Source organism: Balaenoptera borealis (assembly GCF_965194805.1).
Source record: "Balaenoptera borealis genome assembly, chromosome: 13".
NCBI lineage: Eukaryota > Metazoa > Chordata > Mammalia > Artiodactyla > Balaenopteridae > Balaenoptera > Balaenoptera borealis.
In genome coordinates, this window is record NC_138870.1 from 21,609,560 (window position 1) to 21,624,271 (window position 14,712).

Sequence of the window (14,712 nt, forward strand, 5' to 3'; positions counted from 1 at the left end):
GAAAATAACTGAAAATTTAACAGCAATATGATTTCTCCTTTATGCATTACTAAGATCTTCTACAATTACTATTTCAAAATAATAACTAAATTAATTCGGGCATTTTCATTCAAGTTACATTTAACTAATTTTCACAACAGATCTAAAGTTTAGAAAAGTATTACCAATATTTTTAAAGAATTAAACACAGAGTGGGAATGAGAGGCTTGCTCACATTTAAACAATAGTAGTGGGATAAAAACCAGCATTATTGATTTGAATACTAGTGAATAAAAGTCCCCAGTAAAGCCCCCGAACTGCACTCACTGATGTTCCCCACTTTCTGATATCATTACTGATGTAACATACACTTCTGTTTCACCCAAAGGAGAGAGATAAAGTGGTTAGACAGTTTATCAGCAATACAATCAAGGCTTAATGTATATAAACCTTCATGCTAACCTTCTGAACACATAAAGAGCAAAAAAATTCCAGTGATATAATAATTATTATTATAAATAATACCAACCTTGACTAATTTCTAACCATAACCTCTTAGAATGGGATGGAATCTTAAGAGAGGATCTACTCCAACTCCCCTACCCTTCACAAATTCCCTTTGATCACACATCCTTATGTAGTCTACTCCATTTCCACTGTTTTTATAATGAAGAAAAACGTCAATGATACAAAAATGCTGAAGCAGATAAAATGAAAAACCATGAGATGGATATAGAGAAGACACATCCTAAGGTGAAAACAATATATAAGTATTTAGGAGACAATGAAGGCAGAATTTGATAACACTACCTTCTTCTAAGATTCCGACACATACTTTTAGTTCATATTGCACTGAACTCTCCTTTCTATATAATCTTATTAATAATTTCAATGATTAGTAAAATGTTAAAATTGATCAAAACAGGGTAGTGAATACCCTTTTTACATTCTTACATACACATTTAAAAGACAAAATAGGGTACCAGTAATTATTTTGTTTAAACCCATCATTTTAGGACTAAGAAAAACTAATCTGCGTATATTTATCATTGTCAAATTAATTTTGTAAAAATATTTAAAATTTTGAATATTACCAAGTACACTTTTTTCTTATATAAATGCTATTCATGATCACTGAAAAAATAAGGATTTAATTCATCATGCCCAACAATTTGACATTCAGACTACACAGCCACTGAAATATAGTTTGCACAATATGAAATTTTAAAAAGTATATGCTTTCACCTTTGTTTTAAATAAAAATTAAAGCATAAAACTTATTTTATTCTAAATAGTTCTACTGTAAAAATCATCTAATAGTATAAGACAATGGGAGAAAAGAAAAGAAGACTATCACTTAACTCTGGTCATGGCTACTGTTATTTTAGAAGTTTTACTTTTCAAATTGCATTGCAATGTTAAGTTTTATCCCAACTTCTAAATTAAATACTGCTTTATACAATGGTACTCAAAAAATATTAAGAGTTTATAAATCTCAATAAAAATTAATGCCAATCATTAATTTTGCTTTGTTTCTTCTTCTGAGTTTAGTTCGTTAGTATACCACATAATATCTTTTGGAACTTAGTCTACTATTCAGAAGTATATTTTATATTTTGGGGAGATACATTATTTCATACCTTCAACTCATATAGTAAAGAATACCAACCCTTTAATCAGCACAATAAATGATATCCTACAATTTTATTTCATGTTCTCACAGAGCATTATATGTTACAAATAATATGCATCAAAATCTTAAGCTCTGGCATGAACTTTCTGGCACCTATTGAGTGAAATATTTTCTAAGCAAGACCAAATTTAATATTGGTTGGTTTAGAAAGGAAGTGGAGAAATTCCACTCAGTAAATCCAACTGGGCAGCTACTGTGTGCCAGGAACCTCGTTAGGCCATGGACATGCAAAGATTAAAAATATATGATTCTGGCTCTCTAAGATTCTTACCATACAGGACAAACACAGAAGCGGTTATTTCAATTTAACATGGTTAAGTGTGTTAACAGTTAAGAGCAGTAAACTGGGAATACACAAGAAGTGCATTATGCCCAGTCTAATGGTTTTCAAAGAAAGATTCTTAGAGAACAAGAGATGAGACAGTCATGAAAGTGTGTTAACTAGTAAGACTAGGGGATAAGAACACTGGCATTCCAAACAAGAGCAACAGCCAAGACGCAAGGGCAGGTAAGAAATAACATGGTGTTGATTTACATAAGGACAAAAAAATTTCAGACAAGGAGTTTTTAAGAGAGAAATCCAAAGGCTAGAGGGGAAGGAAAGTGTTAAGAGCCATATATATGCTACGAAACTTGAGATTTTATTCTGTAGGTAACAGGAAGTCAGTAACTAGATTTAAAGATAAGAAAATGACATTTCTTTTAAGTATCTCTCTCTTTGCACTGTGAATGAAGGCAGCAACAGGTAAACCAAGTAAGAGGTTATAATAGTCCCAGCAAGAAATGATAGGGGCCTGAACTAATGATGTGATAAAAGTTAGAATGTACCATAATAGGAATTTGTGGTTGCCTCCAAATGGGTGTGAAAAAGAGGGATTTAGGAATCATCCCATCACTCCAGGTTTCTCATCTGGGTAAAAAAGTGACGTTGATGCCACTAAGTTAAGAGAGCACAGACAGAACAAGTATTTGCTTGTGGAATGTCCAAAAGAAAACACACACTTGTAAGAGTGACCCTTTCCCACCTTCTGGGCCATTCGACTTACTCCTCCTTTGTATAGTTCCTCAGATTTTTTCTCTCTAGACTCTATGGCAAATGCAGAGTAGTCTATAGCCCTCAAAACCATCTCAATTATAATTAATACCCATTAGATTAAAAATAAGTGTAATTAAAAAAACAAAATGAGAAATACAAATAAATAAATGTATTAATTGTGGAAACAAACTACAAGTTTCTTATTTAATACTTCAAATTAGAATCCCACACCTAGGTAGTTCTAAAGCGGTTGCTACTTTGTTACCTGTGAAAGACATCTGCTTTCTGCCGAAATTAATATGCTGAACTTACCAGATTACATTACAATGCATTTTTTAATTTTCACACAGCCAGGAGTCTTTTCTTCTTTGCTGATTTTTTTCAATCTGTATTGTCGGATCTCTCTCACCAATGTATAAAAAGCATCCTCCACTCTCTGCATTGTAAAACACAACTTCTTTAAAGTCTGTTTCATTGGTAATAGTAATTTATTGGGACAGCCATGTGCAAGAAATTTGGAATTATGAGCTTTACTTGAGAATTTCTTTTTTTTTAAACAGACATCAGATTGTTTGAATAAAATGGGGGATTCAATTTTAAAATATGGGCTTAAATCCTGGTTTGTTCTTTGAAGCCAGTTTTGTTTTGTAACGGGATTAGAATTTTTAATTTAAATTAGGAGTTAGGAGAGATTATGAAAAACCTAAGTACATGTATTATTAGTACCTGTGTATTAATAATGCAGTCATTTTGGTTTGCTAGTCATGGAATTAATCAAAGCCTAAACTGAAGTTAGATTTAAATTATTTGACTTAGGGAAAACAAGTGATTTCTGTACCCCAGCTCTAAGTGGGGAGTGAGGAGAAAAATGGTACAAAAGGGACATTTAAACTTTGTTTAAACACACACACAAAACACTTCAAAATATAGTTGCATCAAGCGACTGGAATCTTGGGTTCTATCTTCAATTACAACTTGTCCAGTCAATTTCTAGGACCCAAACTGGAACTGAGACTGGGACGTCTGTGAATGGAGAACTATACTATTTAAATAAAAATGCTAAATGAGGGCTGTTTACCATAAAATGAAAATATTTTTAATTGTTTAAACACAAAATAGTAGCAATGCATTTTGTATCCTTATTACACGTCTTAAAAATAATTTTGAGAACAATATCCAACTATACTGGCTTCATATCTTCTACTCTAGTTTACATACTCTAAAGGGGCAAAGGGGGCTTCTCCTGCTTAAGGCTATGGTAAGAAAGCTGTGACAACAAACACAATCATATGGCCATATAGAGATCAATGAAGTTTTTAATGTCTTTTCCAGTCTAGGAAATTAGGCAGTAGCCAAGAGGACAAAATGTTTAGATAACTGTACTGTTAGTTTGTCCAGAAAAACATAACCATCAAAGTAGGAACTTAACATCTAAAAGAGAAATGCACATAAACATTAATCTGTATGTGATACAAATTAACTTAAAAGATATGGTATGTGTGTTCCATTCTTCTAAAAGGAAGATGTGTTTAAAAAATATGTTAGTAGTGTATTTTACCGCACCTTTAATTTTAAGCTTATTCTGTTCTTTCAGTCTTAAGAATGAATTAGTCACTATGGAAATTGGCATATTTTAACTCTCTGAGATTGTTAACATCAGTCTTTCTACGAACCAAATGTGACAAAATGGACTCAGTTCCTAAAAAGTTAATAGGTATCAAAAGTATGATATGTAGTTTTAAATTCAATCAGGCACAGAGAATCAGCCATTTAAGTATTAACTTAAGTAAACCAACAGCTAAGGCTTAATATTAGCATGTACACATCCATTGCTTATAATAGTTAAGAAAAAAAAAAGGGCACGTCAATTCTTGAGGGTATATTAATTTTTATAAATCTCAAGAATATGTTAAGAACTGCTTCAGTGGAACTCAGTAATTTACCTTTAAAGTAAAACTTTAATTTAAAATTCATAAAAAATTAAGTTTCAGTTAAGCAGTAGGGATTTAAATAATATGTTGATTATATATTAAAATGTACGTCTCAAGTTACGTATACCAACTTGTGATGTATTTCTACTCAACTAATACAAAAGTCATTATAGCCCAAGAAAATCTGAATATCTTATATTTTTAATGAAATCAATTTAATCGACTAGCTAGCTAAACCAACTACAAAATAAAAATTCCAACTATTTTTTAAAATCATTAAATATGTTGGTACTTTAAATGAGATAGCCACTTTGTACCCATATATAAAATTTGTAATATTTTATATTTATCAGTAATTCTTAAGAGGAGATGGTTTGTTTTTACTCATAAGTCCTTAAAACTTACATATTAGAAATTCTCATTATTAAATTAGATAAATAATTTAAGGCACTAAAATAACTCTAGTAAAGCATGTAAAATATAAAGCATGAGCTGGCATTTAAGATATTTTCACAAATGATTCTCTTTCAATTTGAAAATCAATGCAAGAAATTTAAAACATATGTATATAAATAAAACAAACCAGGTAAAGCTCATATTTTTTAAGAATAAAAACTTATATTCCTGTTTAAAAAAAAGTTATAAGGTCAATGCAGAAGTACTGAAATATACTATGATGGAGGAAAAAACAGGGTTTTGTCCTCTACTAATTTAGCAGAAGCAAATTTTGATTGTAACTTATTTCTAAAATTAGTTTGAACGTGTCTACTTTTTAAGTGTGCACATCCCCATCACCAATATCAGAATATATGATTTTTGTTTCCCGCAATGCAGAGAGAGAATTGGAAGCCAGTAATTAAAAAGAAGAGATTACTACCCACCACCAAGAATTCAGTATCAGGACCTCGGAGGCTAAGATAATTAACAACACTGAGAGACAGTTATTCCAGAGTGACTTTTTTCATTTCTCATTTTTACTAATAGAAAATTTAAATTAGATTTTAAAGAATCTGTTATTTACCATATTTTCTCAGACTTAATTACTTATTTCTTGATAATATGCTTTAAAGGCATGCGGACATGAAGAGAACATTATTGATCCTTGTATATACCTTAAACCACTGGCACAGAACACTGGTTTCATATTCCAAAATTTGTAAGTAATTTTAAAAGATTAAGTACAGCCGAAACAGATGTTTAATACCTACTGTTGGCTAGTTGCTAAGGTCTTAACTGGCACGCAATGATTTATTCTTGGGCATATAGCTTGTTGCCACATATACTCATTTTCAGATGTCACTTATTAAACTTTAAGAACAACTGAAACAAAAGTGCATGTAAGAACAACAGTGCATGTGTTTATATATGTAAATTTTAAAGTAAGTTGTTAAAGATACATTTGTAAATTTTTTTGAACCAGGAGCTCAGCCAGTATCTGAAAATGTACTGTGAGACTATGGAAATAGAGCACTTCAATACAGGAGAAAGAACTGTTAACAGCATCATTCTGTATCCCGGTACCTATAATGCTTTCACTAAGCGATTTAATTTTAAACAAGTACTTGTTCTAGTTGAATAGTTTATTATCTGCAAAAGCTCTTTCAAGGAAATAAATAACACCTCAAATACCCTAACTATAGACAGATGCAAGAATACTAGCCCTGCTTGGGGGAGAGGAGTGGGAGGAACAAGATGTATTCTAAAAATCAACTTTGCATCACTGAATTGGAAAGAAACCTTGCCAAACAACAGCCCACCTCAGGAACTACTGAAATGCAGCAATACTACTACTTGGGAGGCTATACTATGCATTGGTGCACAGCAGGTGCTCAGTACTTGTTTTGTCTAGTTTTAACTCATAAAAAGCAAAGTTCAAATTATTGATCTTATGTACAGAAACCAACTATTATTAAACAGAAATATGGCACATAAAGTTTTTTTGTTTGGTTTGCTTTGTTAAAACAATTTGATGATAAGCTTTCTTTAATGGAGGTATTCTAACAACTGAATTTAAGTATCTAGAAATTAACAAAACCCGGAAAATTAATCACTCAACATTTTTAAGTTCGTAAAACAAATTTTCACATTATGCTCAAATTGAGACCTCCAGAAAGCAAAAAAGCTGAATCAGGAGTAGCAGATACTCTGAGAATTCTGCTTTTGTCATCTGCTTTACTGAATGATCCCCACTTTTGATTTTAGCAGACTGGAAAACACACAGCTGATTACCACGGTGTCAATGTTTTGGTTTCAACAGCCTTTGCAAACACTGCCATACACTGCCCAAAGAGGCCAGAAAAATATGTCAATTACTAACTGCCCAGATAGATGTGACCTAGGTAGCAGCCTTTATACACTAGGAACACAGGGACCACATACAGCATACTTGCAGAAAATAAAAACTACTTTGGCCTTTCAGATGTGGACTAAAATGATAGTTAAAAATATAATTCACTGTATTCTAGCCATAAAATGGGCTTTTTAAAATAAGAAAGTAATTAAAAGTTGGTAAAATATATAGCCTACAACCCTTACCTTTAAAAAGACTAGAGTAAAACTCCTCTTTCTCTTTCACAGAATACATAAATTTTACTTTAAAATTCCTAATGTTAGCTTGTAAAATTTAAGTTGAAAGTCTGACCTAACTTCTTGTGTCTAGCCAAAGAATACAGTTCCCCAGAGAATCAACGGTCAGCACACTACAACTTGGTCAGCACACTACAACCCACAAATCCAATGCAGCCACAGCCTATATTTTTGTACTGCCCACAAGCTGAGTGATTTTTGCATTTTTAAAGGGTTGTAAGAAAAAAAAAATGCAACTGATAGCACCTGTGGCCCACAAAGCCTAAAATATTTATCATCTGGCCCTTTGCAGAAAAAGTTTGCCAGCCTCTGACTTATATCTATGAAAGTTCTAAATGAATGTCCTGTTCCTGCTAACTTGAATATAATTTTTGTTGTTTGTGTTTTAGGTTCGTGCTCAAGACCAAAACTTAGGGCATGAACCGAGTAGCTGCTGATAAAATACAACAAGGATATGCATATTCATTTTGTTCAAATAATAAATAAATAATAGCAGATGAGTAACAAAACACTCTGCAGAAAATAGGGCTTCAAATTTTCACAAAAACTGGAGATGTAAATTAAAATTTATGAAAATTTACATATTTCATTTTCTCAGTTACTTGGAATAATTAAAGTCTTCTAAAAGCATGCAAATATCAAAATAATTTCAAAAGAGAAAGATGAATAAACTTTTGAAAGGCAAATCAACAAGTCCATGTAATAAAGAGAAATCAAGTATCTAGGAAACTAAGTATCTAAGTTATAGTTTAGCAACATAAATTACATAACAATATCAATAAAACAGGACATAAATATAAGAAAAGCTGAGTGCTAGAAGGTTAAGAAATAAAGTACAAGTATTCCTTTGTATTATATCACTGTATATTTTTTCTGGATGATCCATAAAAATGCCTACAAAGCAAATTTAGGTTAATCCACTTGGTATCACACACACTACATCCCCTTCCCTACCCGACACCCCCCAACCGCCCCCCCCAAAACCAGTATAAAACCTAAAAATCTACTTTAAAAGGAAACTAGGTAGTTTTCTGATTGGTTATGAATGCTGTGGTATATTAAAGCATTAATGTCAAACACTTAAGAATCAACAGTACTTCTGAGATAGTAACCATACAACAAGGAAAGAAGACAGAGCTATTATTTTAGGCTCTTATCAAATGAGAGTGGAGGGCAACACTGCAGGAATAACAAGGCTTCCTCCTCTTACTGTCCTTTATTACCTTTCTACTCCAAATGTGGTCCATGTACCAAAGTCAGCATCACCCGAGAGCTTGCTAAAAATGCAGAATCACAGGTTCCAACCTAGACCCTAATTCTAATTGAGAATTAGAATCTGGATTTGAGTAAGAAGCCCAGTTGATTGTATGAGAAGCACTGCTTTATTTGCAACCCTTTACAACATCAGGCAAAGTCTTAGAGTTTTTCTTTTCTTTGTACAGTGTAAACTAATGTGTCCACTAGCCTAAAATGTATACTTTAAAAGTTACAACTAATGCAAGTTAGTAAACTGTTAATAGTGTAATCTAGGTAGTAGGTTTGCAAATGTTTTCAATAAAATTCCTTCAATTTTATATCTGAAAATGTTTCATACAAAAATGGGAAAAAAAATTATAGTATTATAATCACGTTTTCTGAGTACCTCCCAAGGGAAATGAAGGAGTACGGTCAGAGAAGACCAACACAAAGAAGACAAAAACCAAACCTCTTCCCAGTCTGTGGGACCTGGAAATGATATGAATGAAATCTTAATTCCTCCAAAGTAAAGTGAAGTAATGTATACACCAAGTATTTCTTTAACTTATAAATCAGGTTTTAGAATAAGATAATCTGTATTATGGTCAAAAACTATTCTAATTCAGCTTTTAATCCCAAAACGAAGACTTAAAATAGAATTCATTGTTTTTTTTCACTGTGTACCAAATTTGTACAACTAGAAAGTGGTATGTATGATCTTCCACTAGGGAAATAGACATATATACTAGCTGAATGATGGTTTACTTTTAAATTTTTACCCCTTCACAAAATTCAGTGAAAGGTCTAGAAGGTGTTTTTATAAGCTTAACCATGTAATAAGTTGTTCATCACTCTTCTTAACTTATAGCATTATAAAGTTAAATTCCATGAAATTGGTTTTCTGGGCTCATAGGTACAAATAACCAGACAAGGCCCCAAACAAATGTTCATCTTGTATGAAACATATTAATATTCCATCATAACCTTATATTTTCCTTTCTAGGAATTCATTTTTTCTATATGTTAAACTCTTATTTCATACAAATAGGCTAAATAATATCAATTATTTTATTTTACCTAGAGAAAAAGTTACTTTTAAAATAAAGATAGTTTCTGAAACAAAATTCAGGATCAATCTGGTGGTATTTTTTTCTCAGAACACAGTAAATGAATAACTGAGAATTTCTATTTACTTTCTAAATATTCTCTTGCTTTAATAAAAACTTTCCTGAAAAATATATCCTTCAAAAAAAAAATTCTACCTAAGTAAAATTCTTCAAATACAACAAAATTTAATCTAGAAACATATGACATAATACTCTTAAAAGCACTTCTAAAATAGGAAACTCAAAATTTGTTTCCCTGTTCTTTGACTTTATAAATAAAACAGTAAAAAAAAAATTCCCACGTTTCTCGAATCCTGACTATAACATGTGATGAACTGTTCAACGTAGAAAAAAGCCAAAGCCAAAGATAATACCATGGACACTGGAATAAGAAGTGCTGCCCTCTCATATCCTTAAGAGAACATTTACCAAGTAAATATTGTTATATTTCCTATTTTACTATAATGGAAGAAAATTGATAAATTACATCAACTGATATGAAAGTTATGCTATCAGGTATGTACATTTATTAATATTCATGCCTTCCTGCTCCCAAAATGACATTATTAGAATATATATTAGTAAATAGTGATTAATGATTTAAGTCACTTGATATAGTTTGAGAGAACAGATTTGTATTTATTACAATTTTACTTGCCTGTCTTGTCTTTGCAGATGTTTCAATAAAAGGAATTCCATAACTTCTTGCTAAGTCCTGAGCCTGTTTTGTGTCTACTGTTCTAGAAGGCAAATCACATTTATTTCCTACTAGAACCATAGGTACATCTTCAGAGTCTTTAACTCTTTTTATTTGTTCTCTGGGGAGGAAAAAAAAAAGTTACATCAGAGGAATTAGTAACAAAAATCTTTCAAAAACTATTCAAAACTTTGTCTCATAAAATATGGTTAAAAGACTTTTAATGTAATTCCTAGTTCCAATCACACCAAATTTTCCTTTCTCCTCCTCCTAGTTATTTTTCTCTATCCTAAACAGAGAACTTCTATGTCTCTTAAAAGATCAAATACCTAGAAATATAGTAAAACTACAATCTAGTAGGTTCATATGCAGGTAGGTCACAATAAAACAAATATTGAAAAATTCTAGTCCAAAAAAGTGCTATGCCTAATTTTTAAAATTATAATCTTAGAAACATATACTATATACGTTGTTAAATGTACACATATAGAATGTTTTTATAAAAATAGGAATTACAACATTAACATAATGCTTTACCTTCATTCTTAAAAAAGAGAGCACCAAGTGGAAAGATTTTGATTTCTATATGAACGTTTTAATAAAAGTAGTCGCTTCTATGCAAATTTGTTGAGATTCTTTAAAAACTGTATTGCTCTAATACTTCAATCTTATAACTTCAGAGTTGTGTTTTTTCCTTAATTATCTAAGGCCAACATTTATCTGATTCCAAGAAATTCTACACTATACAGATTTTTAAGGCTATTTGAGTGGCGCCATCTCAATTAACCTTTTCACATTTTTGTTCATGGTTTTCATTTTTATGATGGATCTAGCTTAAAGCCTTGTTTCTCAAACAGGCCTACCTTTCAATTCTAGCACTACTACTATGTGATCTGGAACAAGTTGCTCAACTGCTCTAATCCTTGAGAATTTCACTTGTAAATCAGGGATATTACCTAACAAAAATTATTTTAAAATTTAAATTAGATAATTTGTGCAAATTTGTGCATGGCAGTTAGCAAAGACTCAATAAATGGAAGATACAATTACTCCTCAATGTCAACTTATTTTATTCAACTTAAACCCACCTATAATGGTGAATATCTTCAAATGATTTAGTATTATTTATGGCAAATACACAAAGAAAGCCCTCCCCAGTCCTCATGTACTGGTCCCTCATTGCACTGTACTCCTCTTGACCTGCTGTGTCGAGAATATCCAAGAGACAGGTTTCTCCATCAATTACTACTTGTTTTCTGTAGGAATCCTGAGAAGGGAGAAACACAGTCTGGGTTATTATGGTGCACCTTTTACTTCTAAAAAGGTGTTAGACACAACTTAAGAACAAAAAAACAACCCAATTCAAAAGTGGGCAAAGTACGTGAATAGACAGGTCTCCAAAGAAAATACACAAATGGCCAATAAGCACATGAAAAGATGCTCAACATCATTCAGGAATTGCAAATCAAAACCACAATGAAGTACCACTTCACACCCATTAGGGTGACTATTTTTTTTAAAAAAGGAAAATAACAAGTGCCAGTGAGGGTGCAGAGGAAACTGGATCCAGCAATTCCATTCCGAGGTATATAAACAAAAGAACCGAAAGCAGAAACTCAGACACTTGTATGCCAGTGGTCGTAGACACATTATTTATAATAGCTAAAATGTAGAAGCAACCCAAGTGTTCATTAAACAGATGAATGGATAAACAAAATGGGGGGGGGGCATGCACACACGCAGTAGAATATTGTTCAGCCATAAAAAAGAATGAAATTATGATACAGTCCACAAGATGGATGAACCTTGAAAACATTACGCTAAGTGAAATAAGTCTGACACAGCAAGACAAACATTCTGTGATTCCACTTATACTGAGATACCTAGAATAGGTAAAGTCACTGAGACAAAAAATAAAATAGCGGTTACCTGGGGCTGAGGAGAGGGGAGTTGGAGAACTGTTGTTTAATGGACACAGAGTTTCAGTTTGGGATGATGAAAAAGTTTTGGAAACAGACAGAGCTAATGGTTGTCCAATATTGTGAATTTACTTAATGCCACTAAACTGTACACTTAAAAATGGCAATGGTAAATTTTATGTGTATCTTACCACAGTTTAAAAAAAGGTTTTTTTTTTTTAAAAAGGTGTTACACAGAGATTCAACAATGCAAGTGCACAGATTAATAACAAAAAGACCCAAATTCTCTGTAAAGGAAAATAATTTTTACAAAATGGGATAGCTCTACCAACTCTTACTATTCTGGATGATTTAGGTGGCAAGAAAAATCAAGCAACTTACAAATAACTGTCATGTATCTATTTTATTTATACTCAAAGGAATACATAAGAGAACGGTCAATTCTGAGAATTTTAATGCCCTTATTTAATCCATTTCTGCAGTCCTGGGAACAATATTTAACAGCCAGATAGATACTATGATAATGCTATCATTAAAAAAGTGGTCATTGAAAATCATGTTTTTGGTAAAGTGTTTGAAAAATGTTCACAGCATAAGGAGAATACAAAGATACACATGTAGCATGATCCCAATAAGATATCTCTACACATCTGTATAAATGTATCTGTACATATATTAAAAAACTCGTGGTATGTACATCAAAATGTTAACAAAGGGTATGTCTCTGATGGAGATAATTAATCTAAGAAATAATTGATCTCTTGCTTACCTTTTTTTGTGGTAATAGATATTATTTTAAATGTATTTCTTTCTTTGCCTTTTAATTTTAAAAAGTGTGAAAGATTACCATATTAGAATGATCTCGCACTTATCGTTTAAAGTAAACTGTATTTTCCAAATTTTCTATAATAAAAACCAATTATCTCAACAGTCAAAAAAAGGATGGATATTTAATTTTCTAAACAAGAAGCTCTTGACTAAAGATGTGAACATTTGGTTGACATTTTATTTTAGCCTATTCCTTTAATTAACTATTGATCCTTGAAAGAACTCCTGTATATTATAAATTGAAAACCATTGTTTTTGGAGTAGAATGAAAGAGCAGGAATTGAGAGCAAAGTACAGTTTCTTGGAGTCAATCCATTCATTACCCAGGTGTGGCTACGGCACATGTGAAACAGACCAAAGACTTTTCCTCACCTATTGAGCTGTCACCTCGCATTCTTCACTTACCAGTACTAGCTGAAGTTAACCTTATGGTTAATGGTTTCTTTAATCTTTAAAATTTTCTATCAACAATGAAATTAAAGACTATAGTTTCTGGAGCCACACAAATCTATACCCAAGGTGTGGCTGGAGGATTATGCACGTGCCCACAAGATATCGCCTCTAAGATGCATACCTCAGTGAACTCCCATTTACAAAATTTTCAAACAGTTTGTGTTTCAAAAGTATATAATGTGAAATATTAGTAGTTTCTGCATGCATTTCATAGCATGTTCCCATGATGAACACTCCATCAAAGGGACTGAGAAACTGGGAAAGCAGTCCCTATTCATTCCTATTATCTTTTCCCTTCTAAACCCCAAAGATACTGAAAGCAAAATTCTGAGTCACATTCTGTTATTGAAAAAAAGTAATCCACAACCTGCCTGTAAACAATGAGGAAGAATCTGCTGATTACAAATAACAGGTTTAGGTTAAAAATTCAGTATTTCCCAAGTTTATTTTATTTTATTTTATTATATTTATTTATTTGCATTTCTTTTTTTAAAAGAATAAATTTACTTATTTTATTTATTTATTTTTGGCTGTACTGGGTCTCCGTTGCTGCGCACGGGCTTTCTCTAGTTACAGCGAGCAGGGGCTGCTCTTCGTTGCGGTGCACACGCTTCTCATTGTGGTGGCTTCTCTTGTTGTGGAGCACGGGCTCCAGGCGCGTGGGCTTCAGTAGTTGTGGCTCGCGGGCTCTAGAGCGCAGGCTCAGTAGCTGTGGTGCACGGGCTTAGTTGCTCCACGGCATGTGGGATCTTCCCCGGAGCAGGGCTTGAACCCATGTCCCCTGCATTGGCAGGCGGATTCTTAACCATTGCGCCACCAGGGAAGCCACCAAGTTAATTTTAACTACAGTCATCCTTAGAAGCATAATTAGTCGCTGAGCTATATAAAAAGGCAGTGCAACTTGGTAAAAACTTAAGAACAAAAGTGTTAAATGGCGAGATCTGATCTGAAAAGAAATGACAGGTTTTAAGACAAAGCAGACAGCAAGCACAACAAAAATGATATGTAAATACTAAAGATTTTGTTTAGCCATAAGAAAAAAAGTATATGGAAGTAGAAAAAAATGTATGCATCAATGTAGAATCTTTCCCAACATGAGAGCCTAAATAAGGGTACAGCAAACTGTGGCCCACAGGCCAAATCCTGCCCACCTGTTTTTGTATGGTCTATGAGCCAAGAGCAGTTTTTAAATGGTTGTTTAAAAAACAAAAAACAACAACAAAGATTATGTGACAAAGACCCAATTGA

General features: G+C 32.5%; 1 protein-coding gene across 5 annotated transcripts in view; it reads right to left on the reverse strand.

The window, feature by feature from the left end:
* KRAS (KRAS proto-oncogene, GTPase) overlaps positions 1 to 14,712 on the reverse strand; it is a 37,887-nt gene that overhangs the window by 5,967 nt on the left and 17,208 nt on the right. For 3 of the 5 annotated variants that reach the window (XM_082352302.1, XM_082352300.1, XM_082352299.1), the window contains 3 exons: positions 11,353 to 11,531; positions 10,226 to 10,385; positions 3,021 to 3,144 (listed from right to left, as the gene is read on the reverse strand). The exons of 1 other annotated variant lie outside the window; for it this stretch is intronic. In XM_082352302.1, the coding sequence (XP_082208428.1) occupies positions 3,025 to 3,144; positions 10,226 to 10,385; positions 11,353 to 11,444 (372 nt within the window). In that variant the 5' untranslated portion in view covers positions 11,445 to 11,531 and the 3' untranslated portion in view covers positions 3,021 to 3,024. The remainder of the gene's footprint in view (positions 1 to 3,020; positions 3,145 to 10,225; positions 10,386 to 11,352; positions 11,532 to 14,712) is intronic. One more of the 5 variants, XM_082352301.1, reaches the window with a different exon arrangement.